This window comes from Pygoscelis adeliae, unplaced genomic scaffold, assembly GCF_000699105.1.
Source record: "Pygoscelis adeliae isolate BGI_AS28 unplaced genomic scaffold, ASM69910v1 Scaffold105, whole genome shotgun sequence".
In the NCBI taxonomy this organism is placed as follows: Eukaryota; Metazoa; Chordata; class Aves; order Sphenisciformes; family Spheniscidae; genus Pygoscelis; species Pygoscelis adeliae.
Window position 1 is genome coordinate 1,661,883 of NW_008824807.1, and position 23,447 is coordinate 1,685,329.

At 40.2% G+C, this 23,447-nt stretch overlaps 1 protein-coding gene across 1 annotated transcript in view; it reads left to right on the forward strand.

Annotated features, from left to right (window-relative positions):
* ESR1 (estrogen receptor 1) overlaps positions 1 to 20,794 on the forward strand; it is a 171,884-nt gene extending 151,090 nt beyond the window's left edge. The window contains exons 8-10 of the mRNA XM_009324146.1: positions 11,580 to 11,713; positions 18,165 to 18,348; positions 19,749 to 20,794. Coding sequence (XP_009322421.1) covers positions 11,580 to 11,713; positions 18,165 to 18,348; positions 19,749 to 19,983 — 553 coding nt within the window. The 3' untranslated portion in view covers positions 19,984 to 20,794. The remainder of the gene's footprint in view (positions 1 to 11,579; positions 11,714 to 18,164; positions 18,349 to 19,748) is intronic.
* The last annotated feature ends 2,653 nt before the right edge of the window (positions 20,795 to 23,447 follow it).

Genomic DNA, 23,447 nt, shown 5'->3' on the forward strand with positions numbered 1-23,447 from the left:
GGTCCAGAGGAGGGCCACGAAAATGATCAGGGGGATGGAACACCTCTCCTATGAAGAAAGGCTGAGGGAGTTGGTGTTGTTCAGCCTGGAGAAGAGAAGGCTTCGGGGAGACCTTATTGCAGCCTCTCAGTACTTAAAGGGGGCTTATAAAAAAGATGGCAGCAGACTTTTTAGCAGGGCCTGTTGCGACAGGACAAGGGGGAATGGCTTTAAACTAAAAGGGGGGTAGATTTAGACTAGATAGAAGGAAGAAATTTTTTATGCTGAGGGTGGTGAAACACTGGCACAGGTTGCCCAGAGAGGTGGTGGATGCCCCATCCCTGGAAACCTTCAAGGTCAGGTTGGCCGGGGCTCTGAGCAACCTGACCTAGTTGAAGATGTCCCTGCCCACAGCAGGGGGGTTGGACTAGATGACCTTTTGAGGTCCCTTCCAACCCAAACTATTCTATAATTCTGTGATTCTATGATTTTTTAAAGCAAAATGCTATTTAACCTCATGAGAACTGACACGGAACAATAAATAAGCTAGGCATTTCTCTTCATCAGCAGGCTTTGCATTTGGTACTGTGGTTTAGTTTACTCGTGGTAGTCTCTGCTTTTCTCTTTGCCTCCTGTTCTTTGGAGATTGCTGTTTTGCTCTAGAGCTTTGGGGGCTAATTTTTTTCAGATTTTATTTTTTTTCTGCTTACTATTTCCCTAACCTTTTCCACAATCTCCAGAGTAACTGATTAAATGCAGGATGGTCTGAAGTAAAATTTCACTGCTGATAACAATTTCCTCATCTTTTAATTATTGATAAAGCATAGCATTGTAGAAAAGGGGGAGTCCTCAGTTAGTTAAGTAGCCCTCCAATGCCTATCTGGCAGTATTTAAGGCATCCTGATGGATGGTCTTGATTTGGTCTTAAAACCTTGGAGGTGGAGCTTTCCTGACACCCCTCTTCCTTAAGCTGTTTTAGTGCACCACTTTACATAGGAGTAGAAAGTGTTTATCAGTGTCTATTAATAGAACTAATATATATAGAACATATTAATGTATATAAAATCATATCTTGTCTTGAAGACAGGGACCACCTATGCATAAAACCTGCAATAATATTCTAATGGATAGAATAAAAAAAAAGTTAAAATATTTTGACAATTCTTTAGTGCTTCAGAACTAGCACAGGATATAATGGTTCTGCTCTGTCTTTTATCTATTCCCAGTCTTCCTGAATTTCCTCTTATTTGGCTTTATTTTAACATCTCTCATTTGGTGTGTGAATTAGCCACCGCTTTTGGTTCAGAGCTAGCTCAAGGAGCAACAAAAAGAGACATCAGAAAAGATTAGCAAACCTCAGAGGATTGTGTGCTGGTAATTTTGTCAGTACTGGAAGAGGTAGGAATTGCCTATTTGAGACTCAGGCTCAATCCTAATTGTTGCTTTATTGCTATGGAAGAGAGAGCTGTGCTGGATGAAAACTGCTGCTGTGTGTGAGCCACCACTTTTTCAACCTGTTTTGGGAAAGTGATGATGCCAACAGGAGTAACTTAAAGGACGGGTTATGTGAAAAAGTATAAACATAACCGCCCAACTCAGTGAAGGAAAAGAGAGCCTTGCTCTTAGGGGTCCCTTCTGCTCCTGCCTCTTTTCCTCCCTCAAAATTATGTTTGGAACGGATATTTCAGTTTTATTTCTTATTTGGCAAATGTCTGTTTCAAGAAACTCTTGAAGGGAAAAAACCTTGATTCCGTGTTGAATTATGCTATTTCCAGTCCGGTACTTCTCCAATTGCCCAGCTGTGAGTGATTCTCAGACTGTGATTCATGCATTGACTCTAATGGCACATATTTTTGACTAAGTAGCCAAAAATATTGTATTTGTTTAAACAACAAGAAATTATTACTGCAACAGTGTTGTAAATCAACTGAAAAAGTTTTTAGTGAACTACCCCCACTCCAAAAAAAAGAAAAAAAAAAAAAGAAAGCAAAATTAATACCTGAAAGTAACTTTCTGAAAAATGTACATGCTCTCACTTTAGGTTTCTTCCTTCTGAATTTGTGTCCTTGCCCCTGGACAGATAGACATTCTTCCTTGCCTATGCCATGACTGAATAAGTTAATGAATTAGAAAGAAATCCTAACCAAATGTAATAGAAATATGAAAATGAGATGTAAGGAGGATAAAATGTCAAGAAGATATGCATTGAGAATAAATAGACTATAGTGAATAGAAAGTATTGTACTCCTAAACCTTTCTCCAAAATACTATCCAAGCATAAACTGATGAAGAGATTTTGAAGTATGAGAAAGTTGGGTTAACTTTACGATTTTATTTTTTCTTCTCTATTTTATATTCTGTGCTAGATTTATGAATAAACTGAAGCCAAAGGTATTTCTTATTTGGCAAATGTCTGTTTCAAGAAACTCTTGAAGGGAAAAAACCTTGATTCCGTGTTGAATTATGCTATTTCCAGTCCGGTACTTCTCCAATTGCCCAGCTGTGAGTGATTCTCAGACTGTGATTCATGCATTGACTCTAATGGCACATATTTTTGACTAAGTAGCCAAAAATATTGTATTTGTTTAAACAACAAGAAATTATTACTGCAACAGTGTTGTAAATCAACTGAAAAAGTTTTTAGTGAACTACCCCCACTCCAAAAAAAAAAAAAAAAAAAAAGAAAGCAAAATTAATACCTGAAAGTAACTTTCTGAAAAATGTACATGCTCTCACTTTAGGTTTCTTCCTTCTGAATTTGTGTCCTTGCCCCTGGACAGATAGACATTCTTCCTTGCCTATGCCATGACTGAATAAGTTAATGAATTAGAAAGAAATCCTAACCAAATGTAATAGAAATATGAAAATGAGATGTAAGGAGGATAAAATGTCAAGAAGATATGCATTGAGAATAAATAGACTATAGTGAATAGAAAGTATTGTACTCCTAAACCTTTCTCCAAAATACTATCCAAGCATAAACTGATGAAGAGATTTTGAAGTATGAGAAAGTTGGGTTAACTTTACGATTTTATTTTTTCTTCTCTATTTTATATTCTGTGCTAGATTTATGAATAAACTGAAGCCAAAGGACTGTAATACGGTGATGTTTTTTTTTTACCGCTGCATTAGTACATCAAACCTTACTTGTATGATTTAAGGATTGCTTTTATTCTTTACTCAGGTGCTGACTGCATGTTTGGATTCTTGGTTAAAAAGCTCCACACCAGTAATAAATCCTTGCTTCTAATCGGACCCTCTGAAACGCAACTCTGTCAGGAACTTCTCCAACAATTTACTTTAGAAGCAAAAATTTTGGTTGCAGATCATTTTGTCCAACCTGCTTCTTGAAGCAAGACCATTGCCAACACCAGCTTAGGCCAGCTGTGACTTTAACTTCCTTGAAAGTCTCTAAGGAGGGAGAACACACAGCCTCTCTGGGTACCTGTTTCAGGGTTGCACCACCCTCCTACCTTCCAAGCTGTAGCTTACAGCAGTTAGTTACCTTTTGATTTAACATTCACTGCTCCTGTGAAGACCTTAGTTACACCCTGTTTGTAATGCCCCTTCAAGCAGTTGCAGACTGCAGTTTTGTCTGTCCCCTCCCCTACATACTTTGCTTCCTTCTCACCAGACTGAGCAGATCCAGTCACTCAACCCCTCCTTGTAGGCCATGCGCTGCATGCCTCTGATCATCTCCACAACAGGAGGAGACATCCAACATCCTTCTTGGGCTGAGGGGCCTGAAACTGGACACAGGCACAGCCTCAGCAGGACCAAGTAGAGGTGGGGGAAAAATAATTTCTCTTGTTCTTCTGACCACGTTCTTCCGACCACGTTCTTCCTAACATAATTTGCATGCAATTTGCCTTATCCATTTGCTTATAGTTTATTTGGTTTCCATTTTCCAGGAGGGCTGCTACTCAGCCCAGTGTTTTTCCAACCTGTAATGATGAACAAGTTTATTTGGCCCTGGGTGCAGAATTTTTACTTCTTGTTGAACTTTGTGAGGTTTCTGTTGGTTCATTCCTCCAGGGTCCCTCTAGCACTGAGGTGATGCTATGTAGTGTATCAACCTCGCTCTAGTCCCAATTTAGTATCATCCACAAATTTGAAGGTGAACTTCTTATCATCATCCAGATTATTGATAAATATATTAAACAGCTTTGGCTCCAGAGTCAACCTCTGGAGTACTTATTACCTACCACAAACTAGGTGTTGAGCCATTACTGCAACACTTTGAGTCTGGTGATCCAGCCTGTTTTCCACCCATGTATCTGTCTGTCTGCTCAGCCTTTACTTCCCTGGCTTACAGATAAGAATGCTGTAAACCAAAAGCCTTACTACAGTTGAATTATATCGCACCCAGCACCTTCGCTTTGATCATTTAACTAATTGTTTCATCATAGAGTCAATCAGGTTGGCCAAGCACAATCCGGTTTCCTGGATCCTCCTTGATTTTGTCAAAGTTGAGTGAGCCTTCTGCTATTTGTCAGAGACCTCTTTCAGTCTCCATGATTTTTTCTAAGTGATAGATAGTAGCCTAATGAATACAGTGAACAACTATTTCAGCACCCTGAAATTAACCCCATTTGGCTTCAAAGATTCGAATTACTTGTCAGAGTAATTACTAATTCTCTAAGTAATTCCCTAACCTGTCAAAATGCTTCGGTTGGCTTTCCAGTAAAATCTGACACACGAAAAAAGAAAAGCTGTTGAGTGTTTCAGTCTATTCCATGTAGTCAGTCACCAGGTTTTCTCTCCCATTCATCAACTCTTCGTTCTCGCTGAAATTCCATTTGTTGCTGCCATACTTGTAAAATCCCTTCTTGTTACCCTCTGTGTCCCTCACTAGTTTTAGGCATAAATACTCAAACAGTTCTTTGGTACTCCTCCTTTGCCGCCTGCTTTTATTTCTATTTCCTATATGTTTTTCGCCTTTTAGTTCATTAAGGGGCTCCTTGCTTAGCCAAGTAGATCTTCTGTTGAAATACCTGGTCTTCCTCTGTGATGGGATGGGTTTGTTCCTGACCTCTCAATAAGTTTTCCTTAACATATTGTCTAGTTCGTGTGACACTTCTCACCATCATGTCTCCAAGAATATTCTGCCTAGCAATTCCCTAAATAAACTGCAATCTGTTCTTCTGAAACCCAGAGTCATAGTTCCATTGTTTGCATTCCCAGCCTACCTCTGGATCCTGAGCTCAATCACATCTCATGGTTGCTGCAGCCAAATTTCCTATCCGTGGCCACATTCACCAGCAATTTCTCATTGTTTGTGAGGAGTGGGTCAATAGAGCATTGCCCTTGGTTGGCCACTGTGCTGTTTGAGTTGGGAAGTTATCATCAACACAGTCCAGAAACTCCCTGGATTACTTGCACAATGTTGACCTTCCAGCCAATGATTGCAGTCTATCCATGTAGAAATCCTCCACAAGACTGTAGACGAGTGATTAGGAGACTTCCATGAGTTATTTATAGAAAGACTTATGCACTTTATACTCTTGGTCAGACAGTTTGTAACAATCCCTGCCTCCCCCCCTGCCCCAACTGATCAGCGTTAATTTCTCCTCTGACCGATACAGTCTCCTGACATATGTGGTTCTGGTTTCTTATGGTCTGTGCAATCAAGGTCTCCCTTTGTGTAGAGCTCAAGTTCTTCCCCTCTTCTTTCATACTTGTCCTTCCTAATCAAGTTGTACCCATCCATGACCATTCTCCAATCATGTGCGCTATCTGATCTGATCTGTGCGCTATCCCACCAAGCCTCTGTGTTTCCAGTCTCATCACAGCTGTCTGACTGTGTACAGACTTCCAATTCTCCTTCTGTGTTAGAGCACAGGCAGTTGAATTAAATCTGTGAATACCCTCTCTTCTAACCGGGGATGTGAATGTTGCCCCTGCAGCTTTCTCTCAATCATACCTCCCCTGTTTCCTAACCTACCTTTAGACTTCGGAACACATCCTGTGACAAGCCTTGTTTAGAGGCTTTCTCACCAAGTTACTAAGCACATTTGTGAAGATGACCCTCCCTCTCCTAGCCTGGTGGATCCCATCTGTTCTTGGCAGTCCCTTGTCATCAAACGAAGTACTGTGATCAAAGAAGCCAGAGAGACAACAAATATACAGTCAGGCTTTGGTTTGATGGGTGCATCTGTGCCTACTTGGGCTTTTCCCTTTGAATGGAAAGTTTGATGAGAACATCCCGATTCCCTGTTCCCCTCACCTAAACACCCTTCACTGTTAATGTTTACTTATCTGTCACTTGGTCCTGTGTTTCTGTAAGAGACATTTCTGATATCTAGGGTTTTTCCAAGACTTAAAATCTAGGTTCTTACTCCTACGTACAGGGTTCAAGGAAGAGAGGATTGAGTTAGTAAAAGAGGACTGGGTCATGAATCTCTTAAGAAGTCTTGTCACATACAAGTCCATGGGATGGGCTGCATCCAAGAGTGTTGGATGATGTCATTGCAAGGGTGTTCTCTATCATCTTTGAATGGCTGTGGAGACCAGGAGAGGTCCTCAATTACTAGAAAAAGGCATATGTTGCACCCATCTCCAAAAGAAGAAAGAAAGACAGTCTTAGAACTACATGTTCGCCAGTCAGCATCACTGCTGTCATGAGGAAAATCATAGAGCAAGTTCTCTTGGAAGTTGTTTATGTGAATGGGAAGGAGAAGATGGCGAGTGTGAATTAGCTTAGATTTAGGGTATATTGTGCTTGACCAACCTGATTGCCTTCTGTGAGAAAATGACTCGGTGTCTTGTTAAGGGTTCATACTCTACTTTGATACTAGTTACAGTTGGAGTACCTCAGGGGTCTATCCTAGGACGTGTCCGGTTAAATGTCTTTGTCAATGACCTGGAGGAGGAGATGGAGTGCACTGTCTTCAAATCTGCAGATGACACCAAAGTAGGGGGTGCAGTTGATATGCTCGAGGGCAGAGCTGCCATACAGATGGACCTAGACAGGCTGGAGGAATGGGCTGACAGGAACCTCATGAAATTAATCCAGGAGAAATGCAAAGTCCTGCACCTGCGATGGACTTAATCCACTGCTACTGTTCAATCTGGGGCCTAACTAGCTGGGGAACAGCTCTGCTGGAAAGGGCCTGGGGTGCTGGTGAACAGCAATCTGTGCATACGCCAATACTGCAACATAGCAGCAATGAAGACCAACAGTATCTGGGGCTGTATCAGTGGTAGTGTCGGCAGTAGAGCAAGGGAAGTGATTATTCTGCTTTTATTTGGCACTCTTTAGACCATATCTGGAATACCACATCCAGCTTTGCGCCCCTCATTGCAGGAAAGATGTTAATAAACTTCAGTAAACCTAGTGGAGAGCCACCAAGGTGGGGGCACATGCCTTGTGGCTGAGAGAAGTGGATTTGTTTAGCATGGAGAAGAGATGGCTTTTGCGCATGCCTAACCTAAAATCTACAAGGAGGTTATCAAGGCTCTTTATTAAGATGCCCGATGGGAGGCTGAGAAACAGGAGTCATAAATTGAAGCAGAGGAGGTTCTGACTGGTTATAAGGGAGAAAAAAAACATGATGATGAAAATAATTAAGCTGAGAGAGGCTGTGCATTCTCCATCCTTGGAGGTTTTCAAGACCAGACTTGCATAAAGCCTTGAGTGAGCTGACCCTGCTTTGAGTGGGAGGTTGGACTAAAGACATCCTGAGTTTCCTTCCAGCCTGGATGATGCTGTGATTCTGCAGACTTAAGTTAACGCATATAGTACTTTTATGCAGTAACTTCAGACCTTTAATTCACATGCTTTAACTTTCCTAAACATTTCCCAATAGCCAAGTGTTAAGGATTCTTCTGAGAATACACTCTGATGCTTTGCAGTAAACAAGCTTTTAATGTTTTGTTTTCCGTAAGCTGAGAGTACACAAAGACAACAGCATGATGGTGGGAAAAGGATAATTTTCAAATCTATTGCTTAATTTGTCCTCCAGGAAAGTTATCTAGGCCTTCCTAGATAGGCCTTCCTATCAACTGGATGTATAGCTGTGAAGATGTGATAATACGATCCGCTTATGTTAGAAAGTTAGGACACAATTCAGGAGAACTGGAGATTCCTATTTCAGATAGTTTTTGTTGGTTAACAAAGAAAATCAGTGTTGTAGCCTAGATAATAAAAACATTTGCTTAGAAGCCTGCATTTCAAAGATACTAAGCTACTGCAGTTCCCAATGACTTCAGTGGAGCTGGATCTGCTGCCTAACTCTGAAAATAAAGCAGAATTTTCTAAATTGTTGCTTGCACACATGAATGCCTAAAGCTAGGTATCTAACTTCATCTAAAATACTTAACTCTACCTAAAGAGATACTCTTCTTTTTCTTATGGAGTAGCCTGGTATTTCATGCACAGCACATAGCAAAGCAAATGAGATTAGAAAGTATTTAGAATCTCTTAAATTTGCACCATTTTTATTTATCATCTACCATATGAGTTCAGTTGGTGGGAAATAGGCACACATAGAGATTTAGGCACATGGACTATGTGTTGCAGGACTAGAGATTTTTGTCTAGAGGTTGTACTTGTCAGCAAGAAGATCTTGATTGGAATATTGATCTTGTAAACCACAGTCCATTGAACTATTTTTTGTAAGAAGTACCAGGGAATAATTCTTACTTGCTATCAAAATGTATTTTCCATCTTATGAGTTGCCATAAGGCATCTTAAAAGGTCTCATTTTACAAATAACTTACTATTTCTTTTTAAATTGTGATCTTGGCTATGCAAATTTTGCAATTTGTTCAGACTGTGTAATATATTGAATTGTTTTGAATACTGGCTGGCAGTAGTTTGATGGGTTTTAGGAAACAAGTAAATGTCTTAGCCAGACATGAAGATGTGGGGTTTTTTTAATATGGGTCATTTGACATACAATCCACTGAAACTTTTCCTTTCTGTATAATCCTGAAATTCTAAATTCTTAAACTAACCTTTATTGGGGCATTATTTAAGTTAATGCAAAACTATTAAAGGCTTTTAGTAGGCAAAAATATTGTATCAGAAGCAGCGGAACTTGTCCCACTGTAAAAACTCATGTTTGTTTTACTTCCATAGGATTTAAATTTTAGCACACAAAACAGATTTTGAGGTAACAGTAATTGTTCATATTCTCATGCCTGGTTTTGAGTGCCTGCTTTTTGTTTGTCTTTTATTTGACAGTGGTGCTGTTAAATATTACTTTGCCTTTGTTTATTTTATTGATGTCCAAACAGAGGAGGAATATACTTAAATCCAACCAGTTCAGTTTTTCAGCTTTATCCTGCCTAAGCAGGATTCATCAGGGCAGCAAGACGGTCGTTGCTGAAAAGCTCTCCGCATCCGGCGTTGAACAGTGTAACTGATTGGTCATCAAATCATTGAAAACTCCCCATCTGAGTTCAGATTCAGCTTTCAGGCAGAAGAGACAGAACTGTGAATTTCAATAAAGCCATGTTCAGATATACCAGGCTGAGATCAGTCCTTTAGTTCAGCTCATCGGTCAGGGCATTGTCAATGAGGGTGCAAAAGGCATCACACGCTTTACATGGAACACAGCATTGAGTCTGCCTGCCTGCTAATCTTAAGACAGACTTTTGTCCACGACCTTTTACACTGCACTTGTTACCATCGTTTGTGGGAACCTAATACGTGAAACTATCAGTGTTGCTGGTCATACCCGAAAAGCTGCTGTAGTTTAAGCCACCATTTCTTCAGCAAAATTTTTAAGAGCCGGAAAAGGCCATAAAAGTTGTGTTGCCAAATGTTGCAGCTTGTGACTGGGTGCCTGCCACGCAATGGAAATCAAGTTCTGAGCTAAGTGCTAGTGAAATGTGTGGGGAAAATTAGGCACTTCTCAGGAGAGCTCAGTGTGCAGCTGCCTGATAGCCCACAGGGACCCGAGGCAAGAAGGAGCAACCCATCCTCCTTATTAAACATACCTTTCTACTATTTCCATTCCCAAGGCTGGATCATCTCTTTCTTACAGAAAAGTCAGACAACGTGTGCTGTTGTAACAGTGATTGGAAAACTTGCTTGGGACGCCACGTTTTCAAATATTACTGTATTTTAACCAGCACCCTACTGGCTGTTTTAAGGGAGTATCTCCCACTTTGTTTTCTTGATACTGTCCTGCTTTGTTTAAATATCTCTGAAAGCAGATGAAATAGCTTCTGTCATATGTGATAGTCGCTGGCTCATAGGCGCTGCGCTGAGATAAAGGAGATGTAGATTTAAGTTCAAGCAGCAAATTAAGCTGAATAGGGATTTGAACTTGAAAGGAGATGTGCACAAGTGCTCACAGATAACCCCTCTCCTTCTTTGACTCAGTTTTAGGTTTAGAAACGATTGAGAAGTGCAAAGACTTTTCTCAGGCTGTAGTCAAAAAGGAAGATGACGTCTTTGTTTGAGGGTCTGCTGTGGGTTTAGACTTCAGCTACAGGATCTCAACAGCATGGCTGTATCAGGGCTGAGGCAGGTGTTTCTATGCTGGTAGTCAGCATTGTTTTTGTCACAATGAGATTAGGAAATGCTCGATCTGTGTTTGCGTTGCAAATTATAGTGGAATAGCCATCTGATCATTTGAAATTTCTTTTGCGTTTTCCTATAGCAATGAACTTCAAAATTTTGTTCATAAAAGCTGATCTGATCACTCCTTAAGTTTTACTTGTTAAAATTTCACTCAGGAAGTCCTAATAAAAGTAGAAGTACGTAGTTTTTGGTAAAAGTAGCAATGTAAATGATCTAAAATTCCATGACCAGAAAATCTGCAGACTAAATTTTCATAAAAAATAATTACAGTCTGCATTAATTCTTGAACTGCACGTTGGGTGTCCAGGATGAAAATTAGTGGGTGACAATAGCTAGGATTGTGAGCAGAGGGAGGTCGTTAATTGCCATTACTAATGACCACTTTGAGATTTCCCAAATTTTAGCTTTGTTTAATGCTATAATGTAAAAAGTTATCTGATTTGTGGAGCGAAGTGATAGTTTTAATCAAACTCAGTCATACAGACAAGATTTTGGCCTCATAATTCCTTCCTGAGCTCATGAATAAGCTTATTCTTTAAGGAGGCATTATGCTGATATAAGAAAAACGGGAGAAGAGTATTGGAATATTACAGATTGCAAGGCCAGGTAGAAACAAGTACAAAACATTAGGGAGGGAGAAATGCAAAGAATTGGGACTATTTCAGTTAAAGGGAAAAAAAAAAGGAAAGAGGAAACAAAGTAACACAAACAGAACATACAAGAAAAAAAATCAAAATGTAGTTTTAAACAAATCTTTTCCTCAATATAAAGGTTTGGTTGAGTCAATCTCATGTGTTCCACCACAGTACTGCCCTGGTGATGAGTTTATGAAATTGACATTTTTGGGAGGAATATAGTATTTGATTATTTATTCATTTGATGTGGGACCCTGAGAACTACGCTTTTGTAATCACACATACACCAAATGAGCACAGAGTAGGAAGTCACGTGCTAGCTAGTGAACTGATGAAATCAAATTGGAGGGGAATGATCCAGGGGGATGAAAAGCTCATGCTGCCACCGGGTTAAAGCTGTGAATATCTCCCCCTTGATGGTATTCACACAGGAATCAAGGGAAATGTGTAGAGGGCATGGTGGAAATCTTTGACATGCTGCTGGCTACTGCTGCTCGGTTTCGCATGATGAACCTTCAAGGGGAGGAATTTGTGTGCCTTAAGTCCATCATCCTGCTCAATTCTGGTAAGTGGTGTGCTTTGCTGTCACTCGGGTAATTGTGGTTGCTTCTGCATGTGGTTGAATGCTGCTCGTTGCCGCTAATGATGTTTTCATTTTGAGACAGCAGCAACTGAAAGGGGGCTGTCAACATAGATGCAGGCAGAGCCACCAGGCAGGGATGGAAGCGGACAAACCTGTTCAGTGGTATAGATGGGACCCAGCAAATTAATGCAGTAAGTAGCTGACACGCTGCGTACAGCTGATGTGAAGTTCAGTGATCAGAGCAGTGTTTTGAACCAGGTGCTGGCAGGTCTTAAAGCTCTGATTACAAGACGCTGGAGTAGCTAGAGCCACACTTAGGGCATCCAAAGGCAATGCTTAGCTGTAAATCTACACCTTCCTTTTTTGGCGATGGCAAAATAAAGGGAAATAATGGCAAAAATGTGGCTGAGTTTATCATGGTTTAGTTTATATTAAAATACAGGCATCTAAAATGAGTGTCATCACCTTCCACTTCCTGTATTGTTGATGAAATAAGTATTTTTGGGCTGTAAATCTCATTCTGAAGTACACTTCAAAAATAGGTGACTAGATAACAAGTGTAGGTATAGATATAAATACGTAAGGTTAGCTGACTTGAATTCTGCATGAGATGATTGAAATAAGAAAATTCAAGTTGAGGCATGTGACAGAAAATTTCTGCTGCACACCAGAGGATCCTTTTCTGTTTGAAATGAGAAAAAACTCCAGACAGTTTATTTTTAAATGCAGAAATGAGGCCCACGGTGTTCTCATGGAAATGATAGAGGTCTAAAATTATATATTTATACAATCAAATATAAAATATTTCATTTATGTTCTATGAGATATTAATGTGGTTCAGGTTTTGTTGTGATTGTCATCAATTACCAAAAAGTGACATCTGAGGCAAGCACCTGGCATATTAGGAATGAAGGGCTATTGTTTTTATCTTGGATGCCAGGGTGTGACAATTGTAATTGCTGTTCGACATTTGATTTTCCTTTTATTGTACTGATAATTATAATTACATTTCCTAGAGTTAAACATTCTTCCTGAAAAGTGATGCTCCTCCAGATTTTTAGCTAACATGTTCAAATGCAATTATATTATATGTAATTGATTTATTGAAATACTGAATTAGAATTAGAAAAAAAAATAGAATCGGAAGTTTGAATAGAACGTGAAGACTTCAAGCCATGCTGTTGGGAGTTCTTGTCCCACTGCTGTATTTAATATTGATCCAGAAAGCTAAATTTGTTAATTAGACAAAGCTGTGCCAGACATCACCAGCTATCCTTCATAAGCACATCTCACTTTGTTAATGGGATTTTTAGTTTGAAGATTCTCCTAAGGAAATATTGTAAAAAAAAAAAAAAGCAAGTGAAGTCAGTGATAATCACTTGCAGAAGGCAAATTTCCTTCTGCACATAAGAGATGGGACCACTGAGTGAGGCTAGGAGATATTAGATCTTCACTCCTTCAAGGTTCATACTCAGCAGGTTCGAATCAGCGGTGCCCTGTGTGGTAGGTCAGAGTTGATCTGATGATCTGATGAGTGATCTGATTTGGGGGATGGGGTTTTTTTTTACATTAAGGGAAAGTTTGTAGCTGCTCAGAAGTCTGGCATTTTTACAAGAGTCTTGACGGTGATAGATCAGAGGGCATGGTTCGGGTTGAGCTGTTACAGGTTCATGATGAAAGCAATTTATACCGTTGTTATGCAGAGCGTCATGTATTACTCTGGCTTGCATACTGCACTTATTGCAGTATATCTGAGTACACTGTAAACTGAATGTGTATGTATATATGGCCACAGAATGTATGTCTGTATTGCTTGTAATTGCCTTTATGCATAAAGGTAATAATTAATTTTACATTTCAGCTTTTGCAGCCAACTAATTTTATAACTGTCTGAGGAGTTAACTACTAGGTGATGGGAATGTGGACACGAGTTCCTGATTGTCAGACCCTTTAGATGCCCAAATTAGTAGGCTAGACTGCATTACAGAGATAAGTAGCATAATTTGGGGTATGTGTAATAGTTGCGCAAATGTCATTTAGCATAGATACTCTAATATGTCTTCTGGAGATGCTTTTCTTCACAGAATATAGCCAGCCTCCTTAGGTAAAGCGTTGGACACACGTGAAATATGATGTGCTCTGAAGCACACGGTGTACGTGATGGATGAGGAAAGGCTGAGAGAGCTGGGTTTGTTCATCCTGGAAAAGGGAAGACTAAGGGGGGGTCTAACTGCAGTCCTCAGATTGCTGATGAACAGGTTATGGAGAAGCCAGGGCCAGACTCTTCTCAGAGGTGCAAGAGGAAGGGACAAGCTGCAATGGAGACAAACCACAGCAAGGGAGGTCCTGACTAGATGAACAGAAGAAAAAATCTTCCCAGTAAGAGGTTAAGCACTGGAACAGGTTGGCCAGAAAGATGGCAGGATCTCCATCCTCGGAGATACTCAAAACGCAGCTGGACAAAGCTCTGGGCAGCTTGACCTAACCCTGAAGTTACCGCTATTTGAGCAGGAGGTTGAACTAGATGACCTCCAAGCCTCCCTTAACCTGATTTTTTCCCTACGATTGCACATGTAAATATACACAAGTCTTCTACTAAAGAAACAGCAGATAAACACACAATTAATTTTTGGCCTTATGCTATCTGTATTCTATATGCATACGATTAAACCCGCTGATCTCAGAATGATTTAAACAGGTGGACTAATAAACAAATTGGCCTAATTATGCTACATTTCATATTTAAAAGCAGTCTGCATTTGCTTTCTAAAGCTTTGTGTGGATTTAATTCACTGAGTGTACACAAACATTTCTTTATGAAATCCTTGGACATCTGTTAGTCTTTTCATGTGAGGTAGTGCTGTTTATCGCTTTTGTTGGACATTTATTTTCTCTTTTTTTTTTCAGCATCTTTCAAGGCTGTTTAATATCTTTACACTCCTTTTCCATGAGGTCTTGGGCAAAATGCAAGCGAATTTTTTTTAGTTTCACTCAGTGCATGTGGAAAAGATGGAAGGTTTTGTTTATAAAGCAAAATATACATTTACGCTACTTCCAAATTTTTCCTGAGATATCAAGGCGACAGAATGTCTGTAACAACAAGGACAGCATTGTCTCTAGCTAAATAACAAACCAGAAGGTGCTCCTCTAAAGCTGCAGCAATAAATCTTTCGACTAAAAAGCAAAATTGTGTTTTCGAAGAACACATTCATCTCAATAATAAAGGGCTGTTTCTTAACACTGGAAAATAAGTATTAGAAACATGAAAGGGCAACATGATGCCAGATGTTTTACTTTTGAGTCTATCTGAAAAGGGGAGTGGTGCTATGTGGCAAAGCAACAGGCTTTCATTTTGGAGACAAAGATGTAGGTCACGTCTGCCTTAGCAGCTGATTTACCTAATTAGTTAGCTGGTTTGTCCATAGAGATGGAAAGATTTAGATGATTTTATGCATCCTGTAGACCTCCTGATACATCGTGCCATGTGACTGTTTGTTATTCTTTTCTCCTGATTTTTACAGCTCCTGTTAAATTGTGGTTTTTATTTGTTTCTTTATTTTGGGGGCTGGATGATTACATGAGTGCATGGTACAGAGCTGAATTTGCTCATAGCTCGGCCTGGCTTGCTACAAATCCAGAGCAATGGGGCACGGTGGAAGGGGAAGGAGAGCCTTGGGTATTGTTCTGTGAGCCTGAACTCTAAATGTAAAGATATTTTAAACTGGGGTTTATTGTGACAGAAAAGATGCAGAGGGCATTCTCCTCTACAGTAATATGCAAAAATATATCGCTATATAGAGTGACACATATAAAATTATATCACTATATGCCAATAGCTGGCACGGTAGCACTGCAGTGCCCGAGGGACCCTGTTCTGTGCATAGCTTTGTGTTATGGGCACGGATCAGTAAGCTTTACTTGTTTGCAGGGTGGTTTCTCTGTTCTCGCTCCTATTATGTTTTACGATACTGACCTACAGAAAGAGCTGGAAAACAACCTGGTGGCTATTCAATTTAGGCTTGTTTTCAGCTTCAGAGCTTGGAAAGACCTTTGAGACTGTTAAATTTCACTTTGCTAAGACAATTTTCTGCACTCTTGTTCCAAACCTCTGCTTGTGTGTGTATGTGTGTGATGGATAGCTGGCATTTGTTTTGGGGAAATTTCTGGTCATTGGCCTGGGGCAGGAGCAATCACAGGGGGGACAGAAAGGAAAAACAAACATCATTTTTCTTGGCAGTTATTGACTGGCAATTGCCTGAAGTCTCTACATTTTGGGGGGAGTGCTTTTTTTGAGTTATACTTTTTAATAGCTTCTGGACTAGACCTAGGTGAGAAACAATTCCTCCTAACAGATTTTTTTCTTCTGCTGGTTTCAAAGTTATGAAACTAAGGGGTGTTGCTACAAGGGCACGATAGCATCCTCTGGCTGAAGTAAGCTGCTCGGGAGGCACTGTGGGTTTATGAGACTAATGTTTCCTTCTAATGGACTGTGATTTGTCAGTAATATTTAAGAATCTTGCCCCTACAGATACCTGCTAAGCTATAAAGCCTGGTATTGTCAGTAGGCATATGTGAGGGTGGTTAAGAGTCATTCAGCTGAGAAAAGCCGCAGGAGCTGTTTCTCTTTGGTGAATTCATTTCAGTAATAATAATAATAATAATAATAATAATAATAATAATAATAATAATAAATCTTTGTGAGAAAAGCGGCCATTGTACTGTCTATCTATATCAAATTCAAAGCAATATTCATTACCAAAATTAAGAGCTCTGACTGATGGTTTTCAGTTATGTTGTGTTTGAGTTATCCTTTTGTTTTTTTTAAAGCAGTCTCTCTCTCTCACTCTCTCTCTCTCAGAGACACTCACACTGATGTTCACAAACACAGATTTATATTTCTTCTTAGTACAGAAGACCCAAAGTCATAAAACCTACTTGCAGGTTACAGTAGTTCTAGGTGTCCTTGAAGGTCCTTGAAGTACCAAGATGATGTGAGGAGTGCTAAGAAGATGGTAAAAAAAATTTCAATTTCCCTGACTGCTCAGATGCATGGCAAAATATTCTTATCAAATCCGATGGAAGAGCCCCCAGGCTACAAACAGTACAAACAAGCTAGAGTATGTATGTCTGTGTATGTGTGCATGTTTGTGTGTGTGTGTCTTTTTTTCTTAATATCACTAACTGCATTGCATATTGTGCTATATATACAATGCTTTAAAGAAAAGCAAAATGAAAAGTAATTCCAGAAACCATTTTTTTCCAAGGACAAAATCCAAATTTCTTCTTGGCTCTGTGAGCTGATGCAGAAGAGCTAAAGCACAGGATTTGTCAAGTACATTATAGACACAGGGCAATGAGCACACCGTGATCAAGCCAGTTTGATTGTATTACCGTACATACATCTTAAGCTTTTGCTGCCTCAGGACTGGGTTATAGTAATACGACCTGCTTAGAGTTATTGGCTCAATCCAGAAGATTAAAAAGCTGGTGCCGAATGCAACAGCCGCCTTTTGGCAGCACAGTGCTGTTGTGACCTGATTCACATTGGCTATGTGTTGTCGTCCAGAACAAACTCAAGATAAAAATGTGCAAAATAGTTTAGAATTTCCCATTCAGAAAGCTGATGTGCTTCATGCACCCAAGAACTACTATTGGCAAAAGCTCTTATGCCTGGGTTAGATTGTTTTGTAGGAGATGTAGACGGGCTATTGGAGGGGGAGTTTGAAGATGTTTTGATCTCTGGAACAATTTCCTTCTGGTCCAAATCTTCAGGCTGCTCACTTTCAGCAGCAAGCAATGCAAGATAGCTAAATTTACACAGGTTGCTTTGGACATGCTTTTTAAAGGAGAGTCAGGTTTGCAGGTGAAGGAACACACCTTTCAAGGCTCTTGCTTGGTTGGGAGGGTTTTGTTGAGGCGAGTGTGTGTAAACAAACCCTGGTTTTGTTTACATGTTTTGTGGTAACATATTATTCAGTTCTAGATTGACTAGCAAACCACCAAAAATCAAACATTAAACAGCAGAGAAAATGGCAAAAACTGCCGAAGGCCTGGGCTGGTCAGTAAGTAGTGCAGAGCTCTCAAGGGGCAACAGCATCTCCTCAAGGTTTCAGAGAGAAGAGTGCAGCCCGCGGGTAGGTCTAGCTGCAGGCTGCAAGTGTTGCCTGCCACCTGGCCCAGACCTTGGATGGACCCAGGCAGGGAAGAGGCATCGTGTTCCTCCTCCTGCTTTGCCCACAGTGACCAAATCCAAGCTCCAGGGTCATTCAAACCGGTGTCCTGGCTGGCAAGCAGGAGGGTTCACACACAGTCAGCTCCCATGGTTTAACACAGCTGAAGAGGCCAGCCACGAGGCGTACCTTGGGCAAGTCCGACTCCATCAAAGTAATTTTTGTCTGTGGTTTGTTTGTTTTCTTTCTCCTTCCTACTCCAGGTGTGTACACTTTTCTTTCCAGCACCTTGAAATCTCTGGAAGAGAGAGACTATATTCACCGTGTTCTGGACAAAATCACAGACACTCTGATACACTTAATGGCTAAGTCGGGTCTTTCTCTGCAGCAGCAACACAGACGACTGGCTCAGCTCCTCCTCATCCTCTCTCACATCAGACACATGAGGTGAGAGCAAGCACGCAGTCAGCCCTCCTGCACTGGTCCCGTGCAAGGGAGGTTTCACAAATGCACACGTGCGCTTTTCCTTCACAGGTGGGAGTGCAAACTGTGTGTAGAGCTGTTACCAAAAAAAAAAAAAAAAAAAGTCTACTTTCCAGAAAGATGTATGGAACATGTGTGCAAAACAGTACGTTGGATTATGGTATGAAAGGAGTAAACTTTTTCCCCATTTGTTTATTCTAGTTTTCTTTTCCTTTGCTTCTTGTTTAGATAGTGCTGTAAGCAGTATCTGTTTTAATGCTATGTGCATCTTGTATTCTGTTTGAAAAGTACCAAGTCGAATACTAACGTAGCACTAGCCTAGTTCTGAAAACTTTAGTCTCCTATAAGATACGATTTAATAAAACAATCACTTTTATGTAGCCACTTTTCACAAGTGGCTTGATTATAAATCACTTTAGAAAAGATATTAGGATCATTATGTGTATTTTATGGGTGAGGATAAATGCAGGCCTACTGAGTCCCAGTCTAGAGGACTATGCCCTTTGCTAATTAGAGGTGAGGCGTCTGAGGCACTCTCTTAGTAGTCTCAGCAATGATTCTCCCAAATGTAATTACCTCTTAAGGTAGCCGCTCAGTGGCTAGAGTGTTAACAACATGACAAGTCTATACAAAGATACAGTATAGATTTCATTTTTATGAAGGGACAAGAGCTGTTGCTACACAGATTTTAATTTTCATTTTTTCATTTCAGTTAATAAAATTAGAGTAAGCACCACATCATAGCTACTAAAGCTGAAACATGTAGATTTTACCTCCTGGGCTGATGTACAGGCCTTCAGGAAAAAGTCAAGGGGTGTGCATGTGGTTTGTTTACTTGTGTCTTTTTGTGGAGTTTCTTTGTCTTCACGTTAACAATTTTTTTTTCCCTCAAGAAGAATTTGTACAATTAAGGAAGTTCCAGATGCACAGCGAAGTTAATTATTGTTTCCATAGTTTTGTGAATGGATACTATTACAAGGGAGCATTTGCTAACAAATCGGCTGAGCTTATTTTCTAGGAAAAAAATCTGATGTTTTAGGTTTTATTATGGGAAAGCCAAGTTGCATCCCATCCACTTAGTCACAGTGCCTAAATTAGGAGTCCATGTCCTCTAAGCTACCTTTTAGGCAAAGGAGAGCAAAAGAGCCACCTTTAGAAGGCAACTTGCTCATGGGCAGTCTGAAATGTTCTTTGAAGGTGCCTTCTTCTGCGACCTGTAGTAGGAGCGTACAGCAACTGCACTGTTAAGTTAGTTCTTTTGTACAAGGTGGAATTTACATGAACCTAACAAATATGATTAGCTGATAGCTTTTTTTCCCCATAGCATATTTGGAAAGTAACCGTTGTTTTGTTACAACCCACAGCAACAAAGGAATGGAGCACCTGTACAATATGAAGTGTAAAAACGTAGTTCCACTCTATGATCTCTTGCTGGAGATGCTGGACGCTCACCGACTGCATGCCCCAGCAGCCAGGAGTGCTGCACCGATGGAAGAGGAGAACCGGAGCCAGCTGACAACTGCATCAGCTTCATCTCATTCCTTGCAGTCTTTTTATATAAACAGCAAAGAAGAGGAGACTATGCAGAATACAATATAAACAAAAGCCAGCATACATAATGGTATGAGAAACCCAGCAGCGTACTACCTAGCTCATGCTTCATTTCGTCTATAGTGCCACCTATGTAAACACTCCAGTGACAACAGTCACCTGCATTTTCCATTTAAGTCTTTGTCAAGCGCTTGCCTAAATTGATTGCTTATCCTAAATGGAAGACATTTCATTGCTATGGACAGCCAGCAAGGATTGTCAGGCTAATTTGATTTAAAATTTGCAGTGTTTTTATTTAATTTTGTGTGTAAGTTGGGTAAGTCCTAATCTAAATCAAACATTCATTTTACTATAAATTAATAGGCCATACCACCCATGCGTATTGGTATCTTCATGAGTCCTTGAGGAGCCTTTGTTGATATCCACCCCGAATACTGAGCTCGCTTAATCCTTTACATGCTTGAAACTTTGAAGCAGTTTGGTAGAGATTCTGGATGACTTTTTTTGGGGGGGTAAATGGAAAGTTGATTGGCATCTTAGTGTGCCATAGTGAAACTGCACTGCTAGTGACTGTCTTGGTAGTTTAGGTAGATTCCCACCTCTCTTCTTCCTACAGTAGAAGGGAACCCCTGTCTGAGAATAGTACTGTTTTACCTTGCTGGCTTACATCAGCAGACAACTCCCTCTCAAGATCATACTGACCAAACTTTTAAGTCTCCTTACCATATCCTCTAGCCGAACTGCATTACGTGCATCCTATCTTGTCTGATCCTACAAAGCTAAATTGTTCTCTTGCTTGGCAGTGTGTAAATCAAGGGCAACACGGCAAACAGTGATAACACAGATAACTACTCTTAAATCAGACCAGATGATTACAAAAATCATCAGGTCTTAAAAAAAAATAATCTTCACACGCAAACATGATCCAGCGCTATTTTATAAAAAACCTCCCCCTGTCCTTTGCTTTGTTGTGCTACAAACCAAGGGGTGAGGATGCCAGTGCAAGAGTGGCACAGCAGGGTGGGATGGTCCCATCCCGCGCAGTAGAGCGTGGCCTAGCCGTGTATGGGAGGGCTGGCATCACAGCCAGAGCAGTAGGCTTTGCATTGCCTTGGCTTGCTTTGGCTGTCGTTGGGGCATGCTCAGAAATCACTGTTAAGAGCCAGCTGACCTGTGACACCAGCACTGGGCAATGAGCCTCAGACACGGTAAAGACTCTGGGACCGCATGTCCAGGAAGATAAATCTGGCTTTCTCCATGCAGGTGTGTACCTGTTTTTCATAAGGATTAGTCATCAGACCAACTGTAAATATACAAAAGGTCCACTGCCATCAAGAGTTTCAGCAACTGGAGAGAGACTGAAGAAATCCATACTATGTGCTATTCAAAGTAGGAGTCGGTGCTGCTGTTTGACTGTCTCTATGCTAGAAAATGAAACGTGTCAGGGAACGTTGCTGGGTACTGGAATGCGATTATTACATATGCCAGGGATATTTTGTTAGTCTAATGATAAACTTTGCCTGTGCTATCTGCACTTCTGGTTTACAGGTGCACTTTGGGAATTAGCATGGACCAGGGACTATTCCAATAGCTGGTTGGAAGCGACCACCTTGCCAGTAAGGACGTTTCGTAGCACATGCGTAGGCTGCTCCACAGCAGCTGGCCATGGTGCTAGAGAAGGGTTCAGGGATGCTTTTTTTACTGCTATAGTTGAAACCTTTATGTTAGATTATGTTGATTGGAATATCCTGTAGTAACTAAATATAGGAAATAGTGCAACTAATGCCGTACAGGAGTGCCTATGTCTAATTACGCTCCCTGTTACACAAGCAAAGTCTGTGTGCAGTGAGATCGAGTTACATAGCAATTGTGAAGGCAGCAAGGCATAGGATGAGTTTGTGCTCCAAGTCAAGGATTCGATTCTTTAGTGAATGTACATAATGATGTCTATAACAGTTTCATGTACATATCCAAGGATACGCGCAGTTCATAAGTCTAAGGCTAGATGCTATCTACGTTTGAGAAGAGTCCTCGAAAACTGTGCAAGCCTAAGCATGTGAAGCAGTCACTGTAAGTTAATAGGCCTTTTATTGATGCATATTATAGTGTCATTTTTTTCTGAATCTGCTGAAGGATTTGTCTTTTTGTGTTTTCAGTAAGAGTGTGTGTGTGTGTGTGTGTGTGTGTGTGTGTGTGTAAATTTGGTACCTAAGGGCTTTTGGAGGGGTCCTAAATGCTTTGAAAGAAAATGCACATTTTATTTTGTTCAGTAGCTGTTTTTCAAATGTGTTAGAAAAATCATGAATGCCCTGAAATGAGTGCAAGCTAAGATCTGAATGGAGCACAGGAATCCCTGTAGTTACACTTATGTGCTTACACCGTCATCATTCACTTGTAGCCCAGTGTGTGTTAGAGCTGCTCTTTAAATACTGTACCTGCAACTTGGTGTTCTCTAATACAGAACACACAGATCAAGCTCAAGGCAATTTGCTGCCAGGCAAATTGGCTTAAATGAATGCCTCCCTTCCTACATCCCAGAACTGTTCGTTACATCGATTCAAGTGTAAATTTGGCCTAGAGGAAAAAAAAGTAGTTCATGGAGAGCAGTTCACAACAGAGGGTCAGATTCTGATGGTACTTACATAGGGCACTCTACAGATTTTCCCGGTGAAGCTGGATAAGCATCATACGAAGTGGTATGCAGCAGACAGAAGGATATCGTAATGTGTCTTGGAACATGAGGAATAATCAGTCAGCTCACAATCTTAATTATGAATGCTTTCCTAGGCTCAGCCCTTGCAGGGAAGTAATTTAGATTCAACCAGTCCTCCCATGTTTGTGGTGACAACAGTGAAGGGCATCCAAGAAAGAAAAACAGTGATTCCCAGTCATATATTCATTTACCTTGGGGCAGTTTCAGGATCTGTGTCATTAACTTGTTCATGAGATTTGAATTGAAGCAGCACCTTAATGAATATAGTAACCTTCCCATAGTTATCTATAAAGATGATTGTCCACATATCAGACAGCTGAATGTAGCTATTCAATTGATTAAACAAAGTCTATGATACAAAAATGGCAACTTTTTTCATATGTAATTCTGAATTACGCTCTCGTGTATGCAAACAATTGTGCCTGACATTTGGTAATTGTTATTTCACAGGATGCTATTTTATGTGTGTGTGTATATATATACATATATACTTTGTATTTGCAGCTGACAAACCAGTACTACCTGAATACCTGGTGCTGGATATTAAGTAAAATATATAGCATGGAAAAAAAAAAATTGAAAGAAAACTATTCAAGGCAGCTAATTATGCTTTTACCAAAACATTCATAGTGATGTCTCTGGACACCTAATGGAAGAATTATTTTATAATGTTTATAAGTGGATTTAAAAAAAACCAAACAAACATCAACCCCCCCCAGAAACATAGGCAATGTAATACCAGCACAAGCCAAACAGAAATAGACCAGATAAACTTGCTTTGCTTGAGAATATGGTTGTT